Source organism: Corvus moneduloides, chromosome 1, assembly GCF_009650955.1.
Source record: "Corvus moneduloides isolate bCorMon1 chromosome 1, bCorMon1.pri, whole genome shotgun sequence".
Classification (NCBI taxonomy): Eukaryota; Metazoa; Chordata; class Aves; order Passeriformes; family Corvidae; genus Corvus; species Corvus moneduloides.
The window spans coordinates 21,247,115-21,273,300 of record NC_045476.1 but is presented as its reverse complement, the minus strand read 5'-3'; the positions used below and the strand labels follow the sequence as shown (position 1 = coordinate 21,273,300).

At 37.4% G+C, this 26,186-nt stretch overlaps 1 protein-coding gene across 7 annotated transcripts in view; it reads left to right on the top strand.

The window, feature by feature from the left end:
- Positions 1-26,186, top strand: part of MLLT10 (MLLT10 histone lysine methyltransferase DOT1L cofactor) — a 128,795-nt gene that overhangs the window by 17,583 nt on the left and 85,026 nt on the right. For 6 of the 7 annotated variants that reach the window (XR_004238693.1, XM_032101502.1, XM_032101480.1 and 3 more), the window contains exons 4-6: positions 5,042-5,096; positions 18,685-18,794; positions 24,919-25,022. Coding sequence is in view for 6 of the 7 variants with exons in the window: in XM_032101502.1 (XP_031957393.1) it covers positions 5,042-5,096; positions 18,685-18,794; positions 24,919-25,022 (269 nt within the window). In the remaining variant the exon portion in view is untranslated. The remainder of the gene's footprint in view (positions 1-5,041; positions 5,097-18,684; positions 18,795-24,918; positions 25,023-26,186) is intronic. The other variant, XM_032101493.1, reaches the window with a different exon arrangement.

Below are 26,186 nucleotides of genomic sequence, written 5' to 3'. Positions count from 1 at the left end.
ACCATGTGCCTTTGCTCTTTCCCTTCATTTCAACATGAATAAGTAGTCTCTTGGATTAAATCAGCTTCTCTATGCCTTTCCACTTGAAAAATTGGTTATCCAAAAAGACTTGAATAATTATATTTGTATAATGTTACCTAATGCTGGTTAAGGTAGCTCTTAGTCCTGATTAAAATGGAAAAGGCATATTTTATCTAGAACAGAGGAAGAACACTTCATGTCACAAAGCAGTGGAGCCAAGTTGGATCGTAACTGATTCAGTATGGGAAGCTGGAATTAGTTAGCTCCTTGTTTTCCTTTGGTCTTCCATTCTTGCAACTTTTTTCTGATGAGTATCTTTAGTGGACACCTCTGTTATTTTTTTTTTTTTTTGGTTATTATTTAAGTTATTTATTACTTTTTGGTTATTTTTACTTTTTTAATAATGTTGGGGGAATAAAAAGTTTCTTTCTTCTTCTGCATGGATCTCTTATGCTTCTGACTTTAGTTCTCTGCTGGGTGATGTTTTAAAGACTCCTCAGGAGGCAGTGGGTTTTTCATCAGACGCAGGCAATCGCAATTCGCCTGAATGCTAAGGTTATAGGATCAGTCTTTGTTTACTTAATTAAGTTGCTGCTTATGTAGCTCATAAGTGAGTTGTGTCAGTCACGCTGTCAGACTCTTCCAGCTTCACAGCTTTGAGATTGGTCTCACTTTAGTCCTCTACAGGAGACCTCATAGTCCAAAGCAATTCCTGCTGAGAGTTCACCCCTGTTCTGCTTGGACAGAAGCTATATCCATGAACTTAGTCTCTTCCACCAAAGAGCTGCAAAAACGAGATGTCCTTACACTCTGTAAGGACAGGAAGGAAAAGGATGATGTCATTTTCTACAACTTCATTGTGTTCCTTCAGCCAGTATTTGTCTCTTCACTCTTCAGATCTAATTTGGCTGCCTGTACCTACAGCACCTCATGTGCTGCTGCACCTCCCTCTGTGGGACTAATGCCTTTCAGCACACCAAAGGATGTGGTAATTCTCTAGGGTCACAATCAGCCTCTGTATTGTTCACATTTGCAGTGTTTAACCTGATGATGTTTATCTGAATTGTTGATCAGTCATAGCAGCTTGCCCTGTTTGTGCTTTGGTATCTTGTAGGTGTCGTGTCTGTCCCTGCTACCCACTCCCTCTGCCCCCACAGCTGGTTTAGAAGTTCCCCACAGTGTTTTTGAATGCTCAGACAATAAATCTGTGTCAGAAATCCTTTGCCAGAGACAGGATGTATAACATACAATTGGAGAAGAGGGCCCTGTAATGGTCAGTGTGCTCAAATATTAGAGACCATCTGTATGGATCATCACATTATTCCGTGTACTGTGTTGCATCATCAACCTGCATGATAAAAAATCAAAATATTGCTCCATCCATTTTAGAACTAGTAATAAAGTGTTAGTTTAAAGAAAAAAAATTCTCTGCTAGCTACTTGTCTCAAGGCATGAGATTCACTGTTCCCACCTGGCAAAGCTCCTGGTTTTACTATGTGGGATCTATTGAAACTTGGCAGAGCAGAAGTGGGTGACAGAATCTGAGAGTATGGAGGCTGGGAAGGAGTTAGGTTCCTAATGCAGAGAAAGGAAGTAGAAGGGGTCGGGGTCACTGTCTGGTCTGTTAGCTTACTAGGGTGCTACTTTATTGCAGATTGTAGCCAGATTTCGTGGCACCAGAGGTGCTCTGTGTCATCAAAGGGCAAATACCTCTGCAGAGTTACCAATTGTCAGCACCATGAGAGCTGAGTGCAGTTCTGCAGTCAAGTTTTCTTCCACTGTCAAAGCTTCCCCCTCTACTTCAGTTTTCTGTCTTGCATCTTCTCTGGTTGCAGCCAGGACTGCAGAGGATTAATGAGGGACCTGATTCCTTGTAGACATAGGAGACAAAAATAAATCAGGTGGAGCTGATGAGACTGAATGGCACATGCTTAACTATTCTGCATAAAGGCTAGGTTCAGGTCGTTGCAGCTTAGTGTCCTGTGATCATTTTGATATATTTTGTGGTAAAGTTTGCACAAGAAGCTTGCTAATTTTTTAATTACTAACACTGCAGTGCTGTGGCTCCCTGCCTTCAGTTTTGCTGATGCAGCTGTTTGTGGGATTATACTTAAATTGCATCAGTGATACGGCCTGAATTAAAAATGTTAAAAAGTTTATTTCATACCATTTCATTGATCTGTTCTAAGGGGCAGCCCTACAGATAGTTGTGTCAGTAGCTGAGGGAGTGGTAGAGGGAGAAATTAATGAGGGGGAGGTGAAGGGAAGAAGAGAACCTCCTAAACTGGTTTTGCCGCTAGTGAAAATGTATGTCAGACTTCCATAGGCTTGCAGAAGTGGAGCAAGGTAGAAGCTGTTAACAGCTTCTCTCAGATAGATCATCTCTTCTCATTGGTTTTAAGCTGCTAGCTTGCAGCTTTGGGGTGGGAGCAAACTTTATTGCACTGTGACCACCAATGTATACCAGGCTTCTTGCTTTAGGAATCTGGTTCAGTGTATGAGAAATTCAGTGAAATGAAGCTACCGTGTGTCTCTCGGCACTTAGTATTTAATGTTTGGAGAGCTGAAGTGTTAAGATACAGCTCACAAATATACTGCATATGTAGGATTTTGTTTAAAATGAACTGAGCAGTTCATTTGTGTGTTGACCAAAAAAAACCCAAAAAGGTGTAATGATCCCAGTCTGCAGGCAACTTGCAGAATGTTTTCAGCCACTTTTCTATCTAAATTTCACCATAGACTTAATGCTGACTTTCAGTAAATTGCTGATCATTTCAGTGTGAGAGATGAGTGAAGCAAAAGACAAAAGGCTACAGTCCTAAAGATTCTTCTTTCTGTGTGCAGCTCTTTATACCAGTGCACTGAGAAAAAATAATGTAAGAATTTTTCTATTCTACCCTCTGTGAAAGCCTCTGCTGCTAATATAATTTTTTTTACAGGTTAAGAAAGATAGTCTTACAAATTTCTTACAGGTTAAGATAGTCCTCAAGATATACTTTAGCCATATGAATTTCAGGAATGGAATTTCTAGTTCCTCAAATAAGTTTACACAATCTGTTTCTGAGGCACTTCTAGCCTCATAGGCTCCTTTATCTGTGGTCTTGTCAGTCAGCTGGTAATGGAGAATAGGGAAAAGGGAGAAGAACAGGTGTCCCACTCTGTTTGTAGGATATGGTGTTAAGTTCATGTCTGATGATGTTGATTTGCTTAAGAAGATTATTAGGTTTGTATGCTTTGAGTTGTCCCTAATCTGGAAATATATAAAGGTTGTAATAAGGTGATTCCTAGGTATAGAATCCTGTATAATGGTGTTCCTGTGCTTGTAATTTGGAGCACTTGAAGTGGAATGTGTGTCAAATCTGTTAATTTCTGTCATCTCTGGTTTGGAATTGGTTCACATGCTTTAGGACACTTAAGAGATAAACATGATATTAGAAACTTGATAGGAGGCAGTGATAGCAGAAAAACTATTCTGTTGTGAGCCTGTTGTATGTTGGAAGAATATTACATCATAGATGGCTTGGACCCAGGACTGGAAGGGACACTAAGCAAGTTTGCAGATGATACAAAACTGTCAGGAGCTGTTGAGTCCCTCGAAGGAGGGAGGCCCTGTAGAGAGACCTTCATAAATTAGAGAGCTGGGCAATCACCAACAGTATGAAGTTTAAGAAGGCCCAGTGCCAGACACTGCACCTGGGATGGGACAACCCTGGATGTACGGACAGACTAGGGAATGAGAGGCTGGAGAGCAGCCCTGTGGAAAGGGACCTGGGGGTCCTGGTCCATGGCAGGTTGAACATGAGCCAGCAGTGCCCTGGCAGCCAGGAGGGTCAAGCGTGTCCTGGGGGGCATCGGGCACAGCATCACCAGCCGGGCAAGGGAGGGATTGTCCCACTCTGCTTTGCACTGGGGTGGCCTCACCTCGAGTGCTGGGGGCAATTCTGGGTGCCAGAATATAGAAAAGATATTAAACTATTGGAGAGTGTCCAAAGGAGGGCCACAAGGATGATGAAGGGTCTTGAGGGGAAGCTGTATGAGGAGCAGCTGAGGTCGCATGGTCTGTTCAGCCTGGAGGAGACTGAGGGAAGACATCATCGGCGTCTACAACTTCCTCATGAGGGGAAGAGGAGGGGCAGACAGTGATCTCTTCTCTGTGGTAACTGGTGACAGGATCCAAGGGAATCTGTCAATCTCTGTCAAGAGAGGTTTAGGTTGGATATTAGAAAAATGTTCTTCACCCAGAGGGTTGTTGGGCACTTAACAGGCTCCCCAGGGAAGTGGTCACAGCACCAAGAGTGCTGACAGAGTTCAAGAAGTGTTTGGACTATACTCTTGGGCACATGGTGTGACTCTTGGGATGGTGCTGTGCAGGGCTGAGAGTTGGACTCAGTGATCCTTGTGGGTCACTTGCAACTCTGCTTATTCTGTGATCAAACTTACGATTTCCAGACGTGCAGTCTTGCTACAGTTGTAGGGATAAGTCAACTTCCGACCTTTTTCTGAGACAGAAAGTGAGGTTGATTTTCGTCTCTCTGGATAAGTGGGAGTCAGCAGAGACTGTGTGGTCAGCCATAGTTATGTGCACCTGTGCTCGTCATATCCATGGCATGTATTTGTGATTGACCACCTTGGAAAATACAGAGATGCTAGAAGAAGGAAGTACAGTAGGGAGTTTTTGGACTGTGTCCAAGCTTCTTGTCATGTAAGTCTACCCTATGCTATAGTTTTTGGAGGCTTGTCTCCAGAATTCCAGGGTGTGGAATCCACAGGTGTGGAATTGGAGGTAGAACTGCAAGTAGCTTTAATGGGTGTCACAGTTTCAAGATCTGGAGGAGAAAGCTTTATTTTTCACAAACTAACATTAATACTCAAGTAAAGGTTAAGGGAAGACACACCCATTCGCTTTTGAAGAATGGTTGCTTCCTTAATATCAGATAACAGTTTTAATGTGTATGGTTTCTTTTTCAATGCTTCTATGATCATTCCATTTTTTTATTTTATTTTTGCTTTTTTTTCCTAGAGATGTGAATTATGCCCTCATAAGGATGGTGCTTTAAAGAGAACAGATAATGGGGGTAAGTTTTATTCTTGCTTTCTGTGAACTCTCTTATTTTGTATGAGGCAAATCTGTGGAAAAAAAAAATACAGGGATCCTAAACATAAACCAAAACACTGACTGCTTTGGAAAGAGATAACTGATTTACAGTAACACTTTTTTGTCCACTTTAGGTTCAATTTAGTTTGAGGACATCTATCATTATTCTTAGTTTCATTTTTAGGAAAAAAGTTACAATAGAAGAACTGCATTTTAACATAAGATTTTAATGGGTAAAATGGATGAATTTTATATGTATTTAGTTTGGAGCCTGAGCATCTATAGAAAGCTGTTGAAAGTGCACCATTCATGGAGGAAAGTGGAATTTTTATGTCTATAGTCCAGACTGAATGCACCAGTGCATTTTCAAAGGTTGGCTCTTTCATGCCTGATTTAATAGGTTCTGTAACAAAGAAGTTAGAGCTGGAAAGTTGCAGTAGTGATTACCTCTTCCTTGCATCTTTCTAATTTCACTGTTCAGGTTATCATCAGTACTGCTCCTGCTGACTAGAACTGCTGGAGAAAGTCTCCAGTGAATATCCGGTCTTGATTATGTTTATACTAATAGTTGGTTGATATGAGTGAAAAATTTCAATTAACTTTTCAATCACTTTTGGAATGCCACCTTCTCTCTCTAGTAGATACTTCTAAATTCCCATTCATCATCTATCTGTATAGCCTGGTCATTTTGATACTGAGCCCTTTCTCTTGTGAGAGGAGAAAGTATGATCAGATTCTGGATTTCAGTTGGACAGTTTGTGTAAATTGTATTCTGCAGATTCTATGCTGTGTACTAAATATTCTAGCTAATTTATATCTTAGCTTAGTGTTGATGCAGCTTTGCTATTTCTGTTGCAGTTGAGTTGCAGGAACACAGGACCTGCTCATGTTTGTGCTGATCTACCCTTCCCTTGCATACCTTTGACTGCTCTGTTCATACATATGTATATGCTCTAGGTTTACCATTCTAGTGTCAACTGACTCAAACCCATTACTGAACTTAGTAGCCAGTACTTAAGTCTTACTCCTCTTTTTTATTATTCCTCTCATGTTGACATATGCAGTGTTGAATTAATTTCTTTAGAAATGGCAGCTGGACACTTCCTTTTTTAGGAAATAGTAATAAGAAAGCCTCAAACTTCTTGAAATACAGAGTAAAATTTGTGAAGTATGAAGTAGCTGAAGTGTTTTCTGGTTTTATACTTAAAGTAGTATTTGGGAATGCTTTGCTATTGTCTGTGGTGGTGTTGAAACTTTTTCTTTGAATAAAGTCTTGAGAACTTACTTTGATAGTGTGCATCAAACATCTGAGCGTCCTATTAGTTCCCTCTCTCATGGCTGTATTAATTGTAATTATGAATTCTTGTCTGAAAGTGAATTACTCTGTAAGATTGAAATGTTTTAAGTTTAAATAGCAAAGATACTGCACTGTACTATAATTTTAATACCCAATTGTTTTCATCAGTGAAAGCTTCATACTGAAAATTTCATAGCTGAGAGGCTTAAGAATTTATATTTTCTTCTGTAAACACCCAGCCTCTGTAACAGATCTTGTCCATGGTGTTGAAAACAGGAAATTCTACTTTGTGGACCAAATATCCTTTAAATAACACCTTTACAGAAGGATGTGCACCTTGGAAAATACTCTGACTGGTGTTCCATTTGGGAAATTTTCAATCTTACCTGAAGCTTTCCTTTCAAAGAGTTGCCTGACAAGAGATTGTGCCAGGAAGATTTTTAGACTTAAGGAAGTACTGTTGAAGATCAGGTGGCTTGCCAGTTGAAAATGGCATTTACAGTAGGTTAATACTTAATTTTTTTTTAAGGTTGTTACACCTTTCGTTGCCAAGTGAATCATAAAAAGATACAGGTATTTGACAAGAAACTTGCAAACAAACATTTCTGATAAAACCTTTTAAGGATCCAGCTTTATAAACTTGTAATTATGCAGTCTTTCTCTAAGTATAGAAATAATTAAATGGTCTTAGCTTTTCAGAACAAGGGCAGAAATTGCTGATTTTAAGTCAGAGGGTTTTTCTTCCTTCTGCCTTCTGACAACAAAAAACTTCATTTTGTAGCCAGAAAAAAACAGTGTGCTTTTTGTTTTGAATATGCAGATAGCTTAGCCCATACATGGTCTGCTGCTCCTGTAGGTTTTCTTTTAACTGTCTTCTGGATATTTGCTTTACAATAAGGTGAAGAACTGTGTTTCGGGCATTGAAGGTACTGTATTTTCTTTTCTGTTAGGAAGCTTAATGGTCTACTGAGCTTTTACTGTAGGGTTCCATGATTTTCTTAACCTGCTGTTACTGCAGTGAGGGTCTTTGCTATACATTGCTTCTTCCTCCTTTGTGGTGGTACTAGCATTTAAAACTTTTCTTTTTTTCTGCCCCTGCATTCCTTTTCAGCTACCTGAAAATTCCTGTGACCCAGCTGCCTGTGCTAATGCTGATACAAGGAATGGCCAGGAGTATTCTTTTAGCAGCAGCCTGTACATTAGCTGTCGTAAGTCAGTTGCACAACTGTAACTGAAGGCAGCCTAATCTTAGAGCTCTTCTGTAATGGTGTTATCTTGCCTTTAAGAGCTCTGGGGCACTATATATATTGCAAAGTAGTCTGGGAATCAAACTTCTGTTGTTTATAAGTATTATTAACTTATTATAATTAATTGACTGTATAGTATGGTAGCATATGGTGTGGTTGTGTTGGTATTTCGTGTTTTGTCCTTCCCTCCTACCCCCCCTAATAGTGCAAGGTTCCTCTGTGTGCATTCTTCCTCCTGCTCCCTGTCCTTTTACTGGCCTGTTGCTGCTTGTCTGACCTTTTGGAGATCACTGTTTTTTTAGATTTGCCTTTTAGGTTTTATATTTCTGTTTGGAGTCTGTTTGACTCTGCTTCTGCTGTGCTTATCAGGTTAATGGCAGTTCTCTAGTGTCATCTATGGCAAATACAGAATTGCAGTGTCTTGGTTTGAGAAAAATTTGGAGGAAAATGTCCAAGATGAACATCCCTTTGTTAGAAGGCAGATTTCAGCAGCCCCTCCCCCACCAGGTTCAGAAAGAAATTCCTCGGTGGAAAGTGAAAAAAACCCTATTTATTTAACAAGCAAAGTGCATGCAGGCATGGACAAAAGAATGAGTAATGTTAAATAATAAAACCTCTCGCTGTGGAGAAGAAGCCTGGGTAGATTTCAGAGTCCCTTCTGTGGGTGTGACTCTGCCCTCTCCAGAGCTGGGGTTTGGTGTGGGCCCCTCCACATTGTGGGGCCTCCCAGTGATGTTGTTCCAGACCAGAGCAGAACAGTCCCAAGAAAAGTTCTTGCCTCAGCTAGCAGGCTAGCTAAAAAGCAGAGTGTTAACTCTCCATCGCTCTCCTGAGAAAAGGAGCTGAGAGGTGGGAAAAAGCAGGAAGGTGCTTTCCTCGGCTCTGTAGCAGCAGGAACACAGGGGAGTGCGTGTGTCCTTGAGCACAAACCACTCTGAAGAATTCACCTGGCTTCTCTCCCTGCCTTCTCTTCTTCTCCCTGCCCCTTCTTCACCTGCCCTCTCCTGAGAAACAGCTTAAAGACGCAGGAAGGCGCAGGATTCATGTCTGCATAGGGCAGACAATAGGGAATACAGTATCATACAGTCACCCCAGGACATACAGTTTTCAATGATTCCTTAAATAGGGCATTATTGGAGCAGTACTGTCATGGATCTTACAGAGAACTTGAGAGTGACAGCCTGAGATAGTAAGAGGAGGGGAGCGTATCATGGAGGCCAAACATTTGTCCTGCTCTCTTTGTCACTATGATCTAGATTCTTGAGAAAGGTCTTGTGTGCCTTCTCAGAAGTTTCCCAGCCTACAAGCGTTTATGCTTTGGGACTTTTTGATCCAGACACAGTATTTTTGTGTTTAATGGAAGACGAGTGCATCACAGTGTTCCCTTCTGTATAAAGTTTCATGTCCATAATGTTGTGTGGCAAGGCGTTTTGCAGTTGATCAATACCATGTGTCCATGGGGTTTCTTTTGACCCTCTTACCTCATGGTTTTATTTGATGCCATTTGGTATTTGCAGATTGGGGTGGCAAAGGTCAGTTATTCTGTGTTCACCTTTCCAGTACCTCTTCCCATAACCTTTTTGGGTACATGGGAGAGTACACAGATGCCTGCCTGTTCTTGGCTTGGTGATGGTGGCTACTGGTGCTGTAATCAGAACTTGTAGTGAGCCCAAAGAGATAATTCTGTCTGAATTTGTATGGAATATGTCCTAGTCTGCTTCAGTGTCCCTCCTGTGCTTTCTCTTGTCAGAGACCTAAACTGACCTTGAGCAGGAGCAGCCAAAGTTCATTTGCACATGCTCATTCAGTCTCTGCACTGTTTGAAAATGGTCATTCTGCTCCTGCAGTTGCACAGATCTCAGAAACAATACTCTTGGATTTAGCTGAATGGAGTCTGGACTTGTATCGGTGGTGTGGCTTGTCTGTCGACAGGTTTATCTGTCCTAAGGATTGTTAAGAGTTGACTGTATTTAGCTACACATTTGATTTAATTAATTTTTAAGAGTAATAGGACATAGCACAGTTATGAGCAGGGTGTTGGTAAGAAATTTTAAGAATTAGCTTTGAATAAGTTTTAATATTTTGTCTGCCTAGTATCTGTGACTGTCTTAGGGCTATGGTTAAGTTTTGTGAACAAAAAATAATCCTTCCTGCATGTGGACTTTATTTTTACATAAACATTAGGACTTTTTCAGTGTTCAGAAACTGGAATTATATAAATTCAGTTAGACTATTTACTGTTTTTCAAAAATTTTTATATATTCTTATTAATACTAAAAATAGAAAAGTAAGATTGAATTGGAAAAGGAACTTTTCTCTCTGAATATATTTGTTGACAGATTTCCTTGATAAATTTGGTATTCATGTTCATTTAGGGGAACCTTTGTGGTTTTAAACATGACTGAATATAAAAGTTTTTTAAAATTATAATTTTTAAATTCTATAAAAATCATATGTATATGAGTTGCTTATTGATTTGCTGTCTTATGTGTAAGAAGGCTATCGAAAGATTAATTTTACTTCAGCTTGGTGGATTGGTAAGTGGATTAGTAGTTGGATAAAGTGTAAACATGTTTTCTGAAAAACAGAGAAGTAAGAAGTGAGCATTTGCTTGAAGATACTTGCGAACTGTTGGTATTTGACAATTTTGGGCCTTTCAGTTCAGTATTATTGCCTTAACTGTTGCCGTAATTTCCTTTGGATTTTTGACACTCAGTGAGGAGGAAATAAAATCATGACCATTTGAACTGATTATAGCTTTTTGAATCCCAGTTCTTTTATCTTCTCATAATACTGAGTATGCATTCTGTTTTTTAAGCAAATTGTTCACTTGTATCTAATATAGTGCATCTCCCATTTAAATAGTTTTCTTGCAGTAATCTTTTTCCAGGATTTTCTGTAAGCTTAAAAGGTTTGATTTTGCTGTACAAATTGTTACTTTGAAATCTGATTCCAGTGGATGATGATCAGGAATGCTGTGTAACAACATTCTTTGTGTGACTTTTCACCAAGACTTCTTTCATGCAGCTGCTTGGGGAAAGGCCAGCTAACAATGTGGTGGTTTTGTCATGGTCCAGGCCCTCTTCCCACCCCCTGGGATAGCGGCAGGATCTCCCAAGTCTGTAAAAACACTGTATGCTAGTTTTCCTGTTGCTGTTGTTATTATTAGAGTCTCACTGTCTGGTTTACTGTTCCGATGAGTTTTCTTGGTGTTAATGTCTAAGAATGTGGACAGTATAATGTTACATGTACACACTGAGACATATGCATTTTGCAGGTGCTTACCTACAAATGTTGTGGCCTTTTTGAGTAGAGTTACAGCAGTGTGTGTATTTTTTTACTGGGAAAGAGAAAAAATTGATAAAAATTTAAAATACTGCAGTAATACAAATGCATGTATTACCATATAAGGTATTGTATATTTATGATTTACATTACTGATAATCATAATGTATATGTAGAAATTTTTTTTTAGAGTTTTAGGTGGTTATGTATACATTTCTTCCTTTTGTTGTATGATAGGATTTCTGGAGGGAGGTGAAGGAAACTCATTAATTCCATAGCATTCCAGCTAAAATTATTAAAGCTGTTAGCTTCCTCAGTGGACCAATGGAATTTTATCTGTAGCTGTTTCAAAAACAAACTATTTGTTGTGCTGTGGAGTGATGATTTGAAATGAATCAATTCTTCAGTTGGGGAGCAGATTTTTCTAAATGGAGAATTTTGTGAAATTCAGTGGTAGGACTTCATAGGATGAAGCCTTTTCTTCATAGACAAAGAGTATTTATTTTATCTTTTTAACAAATTGTCCACTCTATACCAATGACGAGGTTGACTAACAACCACAGTAGTGAGAGCTCTAGTGGTTAGTGTGGCACCTTCTTTTTACCCCTCTTCAAAGAGTGGATCAAACAATATAATATGAATAAGGCTATATTAACTATAGCAAACTCTATATCTGTTTTTAATAGAGTAAGGAAAATGTGGAGATACTCACAGCTTTTTACCGGCTAAGCTCGTAGTTCAATGCCTTAGAAAGCCTCGGGCAGCCTAGAGAGGTAGCACGGGCAATCCAGCATTTCAGTAGCTCTAAAAGTGGCAAATGGTAGCTGCAAAGCTGATACCACCAGTAGAAGCAAAGAGGGAGAAATATAGTCTTCAGTTGCCCAATTCCTGCTATTGGAAGCTTTCAAACAGGAACAGAAACACACAGATCTTCGCAGAAGGAGTGCAAAGCCAAAGAGGTCGGGCCTCGGAGAAGGGGAAAGGGGAGGACTGGGGGCGGACCCGGGGTGACCGGCCAATCAGACACTGCTAAAGAGTTTGAGTTACGTTGGTTTTGCCCGCGCTTGGAACAGAGGAGTTCAGAGCACACGGCAGAGGCAAATCCTGGCTTGTCTTGGGGAGGGGGAAGGGAAGGTCGGAACAGGCAGCAACAGGCAAAGACAATAACTTCAGCTGACAGATTTCTTATCTGCAAGTTTTCTTGTTTTTACAGGAAAGGAAGATCAGGGTTAAAACAAAACTATATAGAATGTCTTAATGAAGAGACAATTAAAGGTTTAAAATAGTACTTAATCTTTCCCTTTGCCAAAAAGAGTAACAGTAATGGTCTTAAGTACATCTTTGAAAGGTGAATTCAGCAGAGTTGGATAGCCTTTGGGTCAGTCAGCAGATCTGATAGTTGTGGAAACAGAGGGTGCAATTTCATGTAATCTAGGACAGCTGTTGACCTCTGCTGAAGTAAGAGGACTGTGGTTTTCCCCTGACTGGCTGTTACTGCACTGGTGGTTTTGTGTATGGTAATCATATGACCTCAGTGTGGATTGCGTCAACCCATTGACTGATCTTGCTCAAACGTAAACTTCTAAATTTCCCACAAATTTAGTAATGAGATGAAAAAAATTATTTGCCCTGCTGCATAGCAAACCCATAGTGCAAGGAGGGGGCAAGAATGTACAGTTGAAAGTAAAGAGTAAGGTGAGATCCTGCTTTTCAGTGACAGTTCACAGCTGAAATGGATTGAGGTGTATCCTTAAGTGACAACTTAGAGCAACCCTCATAAGAAACTAACATATCAATAAAGAAAGATTTTTCTGTGCTAGAATAATAAATACAATTCTCTTGTTTTGGGAGTGAGCTGTAGTTAGAAATAAAGTAAGACTTCTTTAATGAAACATAATGGACTCTTTAGGAACTTAGAATGCATAAACAAATTTTGCTCTGACATTGATGCTTGGTTAGGTGATGGTGATACTATCCCAGAACTCTTGTGCTATGAGGCTGGCTTCACAATTCTGGCGTCTACAGTGCATTAGTGCTTTGCTGCACAGCTTCAGCACTGGCCGTGGGTTGTAGTGGAGTCCCTACTCTGTGCCTCTTAGTTCGTAAGCAAGCCATGGGCTTCCCTTGTGGTGGATGGTAGGATGGATTCTAAGTTTGTTGCTGTTATTTTATGAAGTCAAAGCAAGGCTTGAAAATTTGTACTGGAAGGCAATTTAATAAATAAAAGTACTGTGAGTTTCTTTACAGGGAAAGTGCTTTTGAATCAGGCTTTGGGCAATTAAGCAGTAGTTGTAAAGGAAAAAATTTAGTTAGGTGGGTAACATACTGTGTATTATTTATTTATCTTCCTGGGTTTTCTTCGTTAATTTACTTTGGTAGTGTTTACTTCTAGTTATAGAGTTCTTTGTTGGCAACAGTCTTGTGTTTGCTGATGGTGAAATTGCTAGGACTTACTTGTTCTCTGTCACACTGGGATAACAGATCAACTATTTATTTTTGGCTAGGGGTCTGAAGTCTGAGCTTTTTAAACTCTGAACATTAGTGAACAATGTACATTAAAATTGTACCTGCTAAGTGTGTACTGCTAGGTTTGCACTGAGTTGAAAATCAGTAAGGCACCAAAAATAAAAATGCCAGTGAAAGACTGGTAACATTTGGATAGATTCTGTGGTGGTAATTAAACATTTTGTGAACTAGAAAGAAACATAAAAATTGGCAAAACTCAATAGTTTGTCTTTCTAAGAGATAAATCAAAATAAAAGAGAATTCATTTAAGTGAAATGCTACAAGTCTCTTATGGTGTATTTAAACTTTTGAAGACTTTTCAGCATGAATTTCCAGTTTTTGATATTGGAAAAAATGATTTTCATTACTGTTATCAAAGGAAGTCTTGGAGTTGGTTTATATGTGGTTTTTCATGTTGGTTTAAAGTTGGTAGAAGTTGTTTTCTAAGATCTTTCCAAAGGAAAATGTCTTAGTTATATTTGTGCAATGTTTTCTTAGAAAGCACACTGGATTTTTTTTTAAAAGGTAAGCAGCATTTCCCAAAGTTACTGAACTTGAAAGTACAGTTGAAGTAAATGTTTTTAACTTTGTCTATCACCAATAAGTAAAAATTAAAAATGATGATATTTTACAATTTCTGGATGGAGACATTGTTGTAGAATATTGGGGGTTTTTTAAGCAAAAGAAGCAGTGAATCTGTCAGCCCGTGGTAGCCTGAGGGTTTTTTCCCAGCAGTTTCAGAGAAAACAATTCAGGTAAGAGTGCACAGAAACAAGCAGATTTGATGGCTGATTTGAATCCTTATGATTTAGGCCTTAGGCTTTAATTTAAAAACAAGAAATTAAGTTTATTTTAAGGGTAAGCAAGGCAAGCAATATCATCTGGTAAAAATACTATTATTGAGAAGACACATTTGTCAAAAGGCCACCATCTCAAAGACTGAAAAATAAATAAAAAAAATCTGAGTATAAGGGAAAATTTTAAGAACATTTTGCAAGCTGCCAGTACCTCTATTTGCAAAAACATGTGTCCTGTCCTCTCTTCCAGTTAAAGTTGTACTGAAAGGCAGATGAAACCAAAAGTAAATTGTATATAAGCAATTCAACGGGAATAGTAAGAGTTTGTTAGCAATTACTGCAAGTTTCATAAGCAAAATTTAAAACATGTGTAATGTATCTGTGGCTGTTTGTCTGGATTCAAACCATGCACAACTAAAGTGAATGGAAGCTTATCATGGATTTAAAGAGTAAATGATATGGTTTATAGAGATGGGTTTAGTGAACTCATTTGGAACAAAAGTGATCTCAAAAATGGCATGAGTTCTTGGCTAATTTTGGAGAACAATTAAGAAAAAAATAGGAATATCTTGCTGTTATTTCAGTGCAGTGTTTGGGCAAAGAGGAAAGGTAATAACATAATTTCAGTTGCAACAGAAACTAGGGAGAATGTTTTAAATGTTTTTGAATGTGTAGAACAGTACTATTGGAGGTTTTTATTTTATAATCAAGAACATGAATATACAACAGTATTTTTCACACTTAAACATTGGTAAAGCTCAAAAGGACTGGATTTAGTGATTTTTTTCATTCCTGGTTGAGAAGGAGGGAGAATGTGTATAGTTGCTGATGAAGTTTTGGTTGTCTAGAGTAATGTAGTAAGTGATTTGAATAGGAGGTTTATAGTGGCAAACTTTATGGCTTAGATGGAGTAAATGGAAAATACGTATTTTAACATAGTCTTAAATACCACACATCCTTTTAAATGCTTGCTTCTCATATGGGCTTCTATGTACAGTTTGGATGGGTGTCTGTAGAATGTTTCATTATCCCTGCAGACAAAGAAGGCAGTTATCATCCAGTAGGAAACAGTAGATAAATGCACTCAACTTTGAACATGGCAATAGGTCCTTTATTCTGCTGGGATTCTGAGCTCTGTGCTCAGCCTGAGTAGTTGTCTAAAAGAGAGGGAAATGTCAGCAGAGGATCGAGAAGGTGTTTCTGTACTGCGTTATATAGTCAGGACACTCTCAGTTGTACAAAACATTACAAGTAGAATCTGTGTATAGGTTAGTAGCTCGTTCTCTCATCAGAGAGACAGAAGAGACCTATCCCACTTTGGCTGTAGGTGTCCTTACTTCCATGCTTATGCTTTGCAGCAATAGTGACTAGTCTCTTGATGCTTAGGAAAATGGTTCTTGTTTGCCTGGTCCTCGTATGGCAAAACGGAATCTTCTTGACCTCCTTTAACTTTAAATGTTTTGTGGAGGAGTCTACAAACCTTGAGTTCTCAAAAGGTGGAGATTGCACAGCAACTTTAGACAACCAGTTCTTAACCACACTTGTTATGGAAAAGTATCTTCCTTACTCTTCCTTCAGGGACAGCTGTGCCTCTTCTGACACTTCCAGGTCAGCTGGGTGTTGCTCTCTGAAAATTCTATATTTCTTCACCAGTTAAACTTTGGAAAAAAAAATATTTAAGAACTTGTGTACAGGGTGTCCTGAGTCCAAGTGGGAGCTGGTGCTGGACTAAGATTTCTTTTTTGGTGTAGTCATTTGAGGTTGGTAACATAAGGGTGCTGCAACAATCCCTATGGTTAGATATTGTTGGACAGATTGTGACTTTTCAGCAAGGTCAGATTATCTGGGATCTGAAGGTGCCAGATGGAAACCAATGGAAAATGTCCCTTGTCCTCGATTTCATGGGCACTTATTAACCCATGTTCAAAAAGTGTATTAGTGCTGTGGTGCTTCGTTTGTTTCGTTGTATAGATCTTGGTTTTGGTCTCATGAAAGTTGAAAGCCTGCTATGGCCCACAGCTGTCTTGGATGTGTGCTTTTGTGCTTTGTATTTGTAAATAGGGATATATTGTACTGTTTTGATTTTTTTCTTCTCTCTTTCTTTCTTTCTTCCTTTTTTTTTTTTTTGGATAGTGGTGCAGCACTATTCAGTTAAAGTTACTCCTGAAACTGGTTCCTTATAGTAAAAATTCTTTACCTACCTAAATTTCAGTTTGCTTAGTGATTTTTTTTTCCCCCTAATGTCACTGGTATATTTTGTATATTTACATAATAATTTCTCATTACATGTAAGTGTAACCGGAGTACAGGCTTAATTACATCTGAAGTAAAAGCTTTTGCCATCTGATTATGTGTAGCCAACTGAAGAAAGTTTATTTTTTTCAAAATTTCAGTGTCAGTTTTTAATTGGTTTAATGGCTTTATTAGATGAATGGTGTTTCTGTTTGAGTTAATTTTTTGAGAGAAGAATTGAAGATAAGTATTCACCATTAACACCATGTTAACATTTATTTGTCTTTAGTGAGATGATTCTGGTTTAAGGCAGTTTGCAAGTCTTAGAAAAGCCCTTATAAATACTCCTTCCCTGAAGATATTTCAAGTAAACGAAAGAACAAAAAAAGATTGTGGTTTTTATCGGGTTTTTTTTCCAGTCTGTCTGTTAATGATAATTTTAAAATGGTCTGTTGGAACAGTTTTTTAAAAGCAGCTCCAGTTGGCAGTTTATATTTTTTTTTCCCCCTACCCTTTTATTAGTCTCATGCCTTTTCTGAACGGAATGATTCAGACTATTTGTGAGTAAAATTATGGAGCAGCACAGATACTGTATTTAGTTGCAGTTGAAATACTAGAATGATATGTGTGATGTTGACTTTGAATGTATAACTGTTGTGTGTGTGCACTTTGGTTTTCCATAGAAATTAATTATAACTACCAATTTAGTAAATGGGAAGGGAGAGGGACACCAGATCTGTTGGAAGAAACTGGAGAAGATTTGTGCTTTAAGAAAAGTATGTGGAATTGCATATGTACTTTTTATTCTAAATACCATGCCAGAGTCTCAACAATACTACTGTGAGCAAGCACAGCTTTGTGTTTAGCTGAGTTTGAGTCAAAGTACAGTTCGGTGAAGAAATTAAGAACCTTTAGATTCTGTAGAGTAGTTGAAAAGAGAAAAATCCAAGATGAAAGCTCAGAAAGGTCTACAGTGAGACAGTATATGGTGGGTTTTGTGTTGGGGGTTTTTTCTGGGTTTGTTTTGGTAGGTTGGTTGGTTTTTGTTTGTTTGTTTGTTATAGCATGCATTTGCACAATGATAATTTACTTTGCTTCCCTAATCTAATAATCTGCTAGATTATCTAATTATGTAAGTCTGTCATTTTATGTCCTTAATGTTTGCATACAAGTAAGCCTGGGTAGGAGGAAAGCAGAATTATTTTTGAAGTATACTGAGGGTCTTGTGACAAGAGGCTTTGGTTTTCCTCTTGGGGAAGAACAGAATTCACACCAAATTATTAGACACACCAAATTCACTTTCAGATGAGGTGATATTACTTCTAATAATTCTGTTATTAGTGTCAGTATAGCAATGTGTTGGGTTAGCTATACAGCAGCTTCTGCTAAATTTACAGTTATGGCTGATGGTCCTCCACTGAAACAAACCAACAGCTCTCAGGATCTTTGTGTTGAAAAAAGGCTTCAAATTAGTAGATTTGTTTCTGAGTTGGTGTTTTCCCCCACCCCCATCCAACCAAATACCAGACAATTAAGAATGTTGTCTTTCTCAAAATGTTGTTAAAGCACAGTATGGTAAGTAACTAACCATTTATTGATGACCCCAAGTTAATGAGTTAGAATAGGACCGGATATAGGTATTAGTATTCCTATGAAAAAATGAGTTGGCCACATGTTTATAGATGGAAAAGCAAGAGATTTTGTAGAGGGGATGTGAGGATGTGTGTATGTGTTGGGATTTCTTTCTACAGAAAGAAACAGGAGTCCATTCCAATCAGAACAGCATTTTTAAAATGAAAATTATACACAGAAGTCTTCTATGATGGTAATGCTTGTAAGAATACCAGTTTTGCAGGATTTTGTGTAGCTTTTATGCAATTACTGTGTTAATCCAAGAAATTAAAAAATAATAGTTTTTTCTGTTTGTGTGTCACTGTTTGTTTAAATCATTAGTAGTTGAATTTCATAGAGTATTACTTGTATAATTTTTCCCTGACTACATTAAAAAATGTATTACTGATCATCTAAACTTTGGATGACAAAAATGAAATGTAAACATGACTTAAGTGTAACTTCTGTCCTTAATATTCTAAACAGTCAATGGAAAAAAAGTGTTGTAAAAGGTTCTTTGTACTATAATTGTACTACATTGAAATGTCCTTTGAGCTTCTAGAAAACGTTAAATACAATTATAACTTTTTGTAGGTTGGGCTCATGTGGTTTGTGCTCTGTACATTCCCGAGGTGCAGTTTGCAAATGTTTCTACAATGGAGCCTATCGTGTTGCAGTCTGTTCCCCATGATCGTTATAATAAGGTATAATTATATGTCTTTTTATATCTAATGTATTTATTTTAAAACTTGTGAGCTTTAATAATATAAACCCACACTTCTTAGAATGCACTTTATATAAAATTCCTAAATGTGTGCAGTAATGCTGTAAGTTTTCTGCAATGTCTTTATGGTAAATTGAAGAAATAAGAAGGCTATATTATTAAATTAAGCTGTAAGGTTATCTGCCATGTCTTTTTAGTCTTTTACAGATTAGGGACTGTTTTGTTAATTAAAAATATCATGATCTTTGAATAACAGTTTATTTTTAAAGGAATCTGAAATATTTCCCATAGATTAAAATACTGTTGCAGCTTATATGAGATGTTATTATTAATGACCACAAGATCTTAGTGTTTTAAGTGTTGATATGAACATAAACATATTCATAAACATTTCTTTTAGGACAAAAAGGTATGCTAATATATTAAGGCAAATGCTTGCAGGCTTTTGCCTTTGTAAACAACATTCACTTTAGTGGGATTGTTTGCTTATAGAAGAACTGCTCCTAAATAAGTGTCCTTGAGATGGAATGTTTTATAAATTGTGGTGAGACTTTAAATAAAAAAAAAAAACCCCAAAAGGCAAAGCAATAAACCAGTAACTTGTTAGTGTTCTTTATTGATAGTTACATTTTTCTTATTTCACTTGTGCTACTTTCTCCTCACTTAACTACATCGATCTTTGTATGTTCCCTTTTGCAGATGCAAACTGAATTTCTGATTAGTTGTGGTACATATTTTTCTTGTGTTGTTCTTTTAACCTCTAGTTAATTTTTTTTACTTTATTTTGGAGTAGTTTGTGGACACTGGAGTGAAGTAGGAATAGACTATGTTATAAAAAAGAGAAGAAAAAGGCATGCATCACCTTTTGTGTTCTTCCTGCAGACCAGTCCTGTTCACGTTGTCTCTGTGACTTCTCACACGCCCCTCCCACCCCCTTTTGAGTTTCCATCTTTGATTTATGGGCTGTCCCTCCATTTTTCCAAACTTCTTTCTTTTTTCTTTCTCCGGTCTTTTCCTTGTCTGTGTCAGTTTCTCCAGTTTTGTCTGTCTTATTTACAAGTGTAGCTGAACGACCAGGAGTAAGCTTTCTCATTACGTTCTGCCTCAGCATCTCTATTGGCTTCTCACTATTGGCTTCCTACTGTGTTAGCAAGAACATGCAACAGTGAGATGCAGTGCAGGACTAATAAAATGTTTGTGCTTGGACATGAAGCAGTAATGATTTGCTATAACAGATGAGTTTATTTTTTCTCTCTCCTCAACTCTGAGGAAACAGAACATCTGTTTTCTTCTTTTTCCTTGAGTAGTAGTCAGTCATAATTATTTTTTTAATTGGTAGTGGTTCTCCCTTAATGTACTTCAAAAATTTAGTGGAGCGCTTTAGTTTTTGTTTTATCTTGCAGCATTTCCACTGATGGTAATTGGATATTGGATGAGTGAAACCTTCAAAAAATGTACTTCAAAAATGTACTCTGTGTCTTTTACTTGTTAAAAAAAAATCCATTGTTGGTCTCTGTCTTTAGTCTTTAATTCCTTTTCATCATAAGTAAAGTTGCTTCTTTCTCAAACAGTTTTTGTTCTAAATATATGACATGTAGTTGTGTTTTGCTGTTAAAATTCCAGTTTCTGTTTTTTGTTAGTCTGTAGTTACTATGATGTTTTTCTCACTAGATAGTTACTAGCGCCATGCAGTTCATGTAGAGAGAGTTCCTGATGTTGTCCAGCTCTTAGCTTTCTGTGCTCTTGGCAGGTGTTCTGATTGAGGCCTATTTGCCATGTTAGCAGTCAGCCTAAAACTACTTTCATCTGGCCACTACAGTTTATTGTGAAGTACAATGAGACCTGTGTCAGAAGTGTCAAGGTTTGGGGTCACACTCCAAGCCTTCAAATGATTATTATTTTTGTTCTGTCTTTTTACAGAACTCAGATTTTGCTGACATTGTTTAGTCTGTTTAGGTCAGGGAGATAGTGGCTGTGGATTTCAGGGGAATCCAAGAAATGCCTGTGCTGCAGTTGGAAACCTCTTGAAACCGATGTAACTTCAGTGCCAACAGCAGTGTAGTTGTAACAGTACAGAATTTAAGAGGTAATGCCTGACAGGGGAGTCTCAACTTTTTTGCTAAGTCTGTAGCTGGTGCTGAGTTTGGTACTGCTATGGCTAAGCTGCCATGGGTTCCCAAGCAGGCTGTTCTTGAGCAATACTCCCCCAAACCAATAAAACTATAGTTCCTTTTTCATGTAGCCTGCAATAATTTCACCTTCTACTCCCATGGCTATTCAAGATAAATTGTGTTTATTTAAATGATATGTTTTTTTAGATCAGAAATTTTGTAAAGCATTTCACTTTGACTATTAATTTGAGGAAAAATGGGAAAGAAAAGCTGGGTTTTTGAGAAGTAGATATGACAAACAGTTCTTGAAACATTTGTTGCACATTGAGAATGAATGTAAACATGTAATTAGGAAAAAATGACTGGAGTTGTTTCTTTTTTTAGAGAGGCTTAGTGATAATTTCATTCTGTTTGTCAGCTCGGGTTGGAATAGAAGATTTTAAGTAAGATGTTATTTCCTGTGAAGTTCTAAATAATTCTCTGTGCATGACCGGATACATACAGAACACTAGCATATGGAATTGGGAAATAAAGGCCAAAGAAAATTACCATGAGGGAGAAATTATACTGTAGTCTTTAAAGTAAATATAGTTGAAGTTTTGCCAGGAGATAGTACTTAATTTAATGTTTGGGGGTTTATTTCCCTATGCACTTGTTTCTTTACTAAACACTGCAAAATATGCAATATTACTCAGTACAGTAATTTTAAATGCAAGAAGAAATGCAGCAGATGCCAAAGCATGGGGCTTGTCCATATAGAGACACTTGGCTGCTATTTCCCTAAAGTTTGCCTGCTTCTGGGATAAAAACCATCACATTACAGAATGAATCCACTGAATGATTTGATTAATGGGTTTCCTATCAGGAAAGCTCTTCTTACACAATTGCTTCAAAAAATGAAATGGACTATCAGTTGCTCTTCTTTTTAGAAATAGGTTTTTGTTATTCCTTGGATGCATGGATAATGTATTTTTATTTTATGTCAGCTTTATTTGTTTCTTTCAGGCTCATTCGAAACTATGTGATAAGTGTATATAATTACTACTTTTAGGAATCTCTTTTAGGAACTGATTAAAAGATAAGTGCATTCGGAGTTTCTTGATTTGCCTGGTAGTGAATGCAGCTGGTAAACTTCTCTTTCAGTACTTGCTGCAACAATGAGAAATTTCTGTACAATTCCTAGGTTTGATTTTGTGATCAGGGAATGCCACTGGGTAGCTGTTATGAGTAAACTATTGCTCAAATTGATTTTTGCCTTACAAATTTTTTTTTTGCCTCATCTTCCCTTCTGTTTTTGCTTTTGCAAAGGTTTACACTTTGAATCTTTGAAGGGAAAATACTGACAGGAGCATAAGGGCAGCTGTGCAAAATATATATTTTGCCTTTAAAGGAAGTAAGGTATTTATTGTGTGTTTTTGAGTAACACGTCCTTGCGGAGTCAAAAGCTTTGCTTGTTTTCCAATGAATTTGGGAGAGTACTCTCTTCCCTTAAGAGCTTTGATGAAAAGCGCAGCTGTAGGTGGTGGGACACAGTTTTAAACTTCCACATTCCAGAGGCTTCAGAGGTGTAACATTTGCATGGATTTGCAAATGCATGCAGGTCTTCCTTTGTGAAAGAAAGACAGAGGTTCTCAGGCTTCTGGAATTGTTTGTGTGTCTAAGAGATGGTACAAATATGAGAAGCTCAGTTTTAGAGAACTTACTGTCTGTGTTGGAACAGGAGGGTGAACCTTCTTTTCTATCTGTTTCATATGGAAGACTAGGAAACAGGTTTAATGTTTCTCATGACTACTGTAGGAAAGTTCTTTGAGCTTGTTAAAATGAGTAGTCAGTCCACCATGTTGTGTTTAAACTTGTTCATAATGTAGCTGGTTGTTTGTTGTCATTTTAAAGTCATTTTACTGTAAATTGCTTTAAGAGGTCCTGAAACACAGACCCTACGTATAGTGTAAACATTGAAAAATGGAGTCTACATCTCTACTAAGTGGAATGCTTGTATTGCTTTTCTTTCTGAGCTTCAGTGAGGAAAAAACTTAAAGAACTTGAAGCCAAACTCTGAAAAAAACCAGAAAGTAACTGGAGATTGAGTTTTATGGGGTTTGTTGAACTCTCTGTTTATAGAGGTATCTTACTTTGAAGTTACTTACACTTAATATAGTGACTCAGATGAGGTTGATAGATCATGACCTTGTTTGTTCCTAAAATGTGAATGTGTCAGGTCGTGGTATGGAAAGCTAAAAAGCAGCCAGTCTCAGACCCTGTCAAACAACTGAATTATCAGTGTGCACCACCTTGATGTACAAAAGAAGCAAGGCAAAGAATTAAGTAGGATTATCCCCTTTCTGATCTTTCAGATGTGAGGTTGTAGGGTATGATTTTAGGATATATTAGCTTTTTTAAGTCTTGTGGAAACTGTACAACAATAACTTGGCTACCTTCAAGCCATCGATATTAACAAAAATGCTTTAGTTAGCTGACATCTCCTTTTACATGTTGTTCTAAAAACCTCTGTAAAAGGCTGTTCTGATCTCAGAATTTCACTCATTTTCCTGTCTAAGTAATACTGGTTTGCATTGTATAATTTTTTTTAAAATTTCAGTGGTCTCTTGGTCCATTTTTTCCCACTGTTTTCTACTACCCATGGCTGATGTTATTTTTTTTTTATTACTCTACTCATTCTCTGCCTCACTGAAAGGGGGTTGTGATAAAATTGTAAGTCAGTTAAAATACAGAAGTTTTATTTTTTGGCATTAAAAAGTTTCTCTTTTCTCATTTAAGATCTTATAATGGGGTTTCTACAGAGGTAGGAGTGTCCTTAATGTTTATTACTCAGTAAGGTTCTCTCATTTCAAAACAAGCACTTAAACCACCTAAGTGCTGAATGATACTCTCATTAAGAATCTCTTCTTAAATTGTTGAATTTTACACATGAATGTGATATGATGTAGAATCTCTCTCAGTGTCAGTAATTAGGAAAGGAAGAAGTGAAAACAGATCTAGTTTTGCCTGATGTTTCTCCCTGGAATGCTGGTGAGAGATTGTAGTGATGCCTAGTATAGTAGTGAGCTTCCTTACAGTATGTATCCATATTTATTGGCCATGTGTTTAAAAAAAAGAAAAGGTATTGGATAATGAGGAAGAATTTGGATTTTTTGTCTTAATTTTTGTCTTTGGTGTTACTAAGAATGTCTTTGAAAAGATTAAAAATTGCCACAGCATCCCAGTAAAAGAAATAAATTGACAGAAATGCTATGAAAAGATTTCCAGGTACTAGATAGCTTGTTTTGGAGGTTAAAATGGGTTTGGTATACTGATGTAAGCTCTTTTACAGAAGGTTCTTGCTTGATTATTTTCCAAGATATGGGGCTGTCCAAGTCATGATGAAGTAAAGCCATCCAAGTAAAGCAGAGTTCTGTTAAACACCAATTTGATTAAAAGTAGATGAGCATCATATGAATATTGAAGCATGCTATGACACTTCTGAAAATTCTTTGCACCAAATGTACAAATAAAATTTCACGTTTGCAGTTTTTTCTGTATGTAATTGTGTAGATATATGTGTATACCATATGGTACCTTGTACCATTTGGCACTCAAGTCTAATTTGATGTTTCTGAATGCCACCAATACAGGTTATGGTAGATGAATATGAAAATGATTGGGACTTAAAAGGATGTAAACACAAACTTGAAAGCAAGGACAGGTGGCAAGCCTAGCACTATTAACCCTTGGCTGTTTAACCCTTTGGCTAGTTGACAGTGGTATGAAATATAAGCAAATTATTATTTGTACTGCCTTAACATTGGTGAAGTGTTACTCAAATCCTGAGTGTTTACCAGGTGATCTCCTTTTGCTAACAAGCATGATTAGGCTTTCATAAAGAAGTTCTTATACAGGCTTAGCTGCAAAATGCAGTAGTTCTCAGCCTAGAATCTCCTGTAACAGAACTTATTTTTATGCTTCTTATCAAGTAAAGTATTTTCTCTTTGATAGACATGCTATATTTGTGATGAACAAGGCAGAGAAAGTAAAGCAGCCACTGGTGCTTGTATGACATGTAATAAACATGGATGTCGACAAGCTTTTCACGTAACATGGTAAGTATATTTTATTATTTAATATCTCTGATGTTCCAGAAAGAATCAATGCACACAGTGTAATGAATAAACTCCTTATTTAGTACATCTTTGAGTAAAGAAATACTGTAAAGTAGTTTGTTTTTGTAATAATTGTGTTTACTAACTGTATTGCAGCAGCAGCATGGATTCTGCTTTGAGCTGCAAAAACTGTCTGATAATACTCCCTTGGGTGGTATTAAATGGTGTGTGCTCCTGTGAATAAGTATGGGGGTGGGGGGTTTGTGTTTTTTTCTTGGTCTTAGGTTATTTTTCTTAGAGGGTATTTAATAGGATATGGGAGTGTGAAGACATTGTTTATTTGCCTACTAACTGATTTTGATGTTTACTTTTGGTAAATCACTGGGAAAATTACTGAGCTGTGCGTAAAAATGCACTAGACTCACCCATTCCAGTACAGATTTCCAAACATTTGGGTGTAACTCGCTTCACTGGTTTTATCTAAATGGTGCAGATCATCCTGAACTATTCAGATTTCATGTATTACTGCTGGAGAAAAACAGCTGTGTCCTTCACTATCTGATTCATTCCACTTTAAGATACTTAGTTTTACTTGCATTCAGGAGATGCTTGTTTCACTTTATGGACTTCTAAAAGAGGCTGGATAATTACATTAAACACATGTCAACAGGTGAAAGGAAGCAAAAAGAATTCTACTCCAAAATTTACAGGCATTATTTGTTTTTTCAATTTCAGCTGAAGTTATTTTACAGTAGATAGCAGATTTATATAGGCTGTCTAGCTACATAATCTGTGGATTTACCTGTGTTTTATGAGTTCCCCAGTATGCTGCTTCATGACCAGTTTAGTCAGGGAAATGGTACTCGCACAGCAACTCAAATCACTTAAATGTATTTTCTTCAGTGTACCCAAGTGATAATTTATATGTCTTGTGCAGATCTTAAAAGGATTTAATCCTGTTGTTTTGGTGCTGATAACTTGGCAACTCTTAATTTATTTTTTTCTTTTTATTGCTTTACTAGTTGCTGGTTATATTCTTTCATAGACATCTAATTTTTCATTGGATGTGATCAATGTCAAGTTTCTTTTTATGGTGAAAATGGACTGTGTTCCTCAAAGCGTGCACACCATGTAAAGGGATTACTTACAGATGTGAAAAAATGT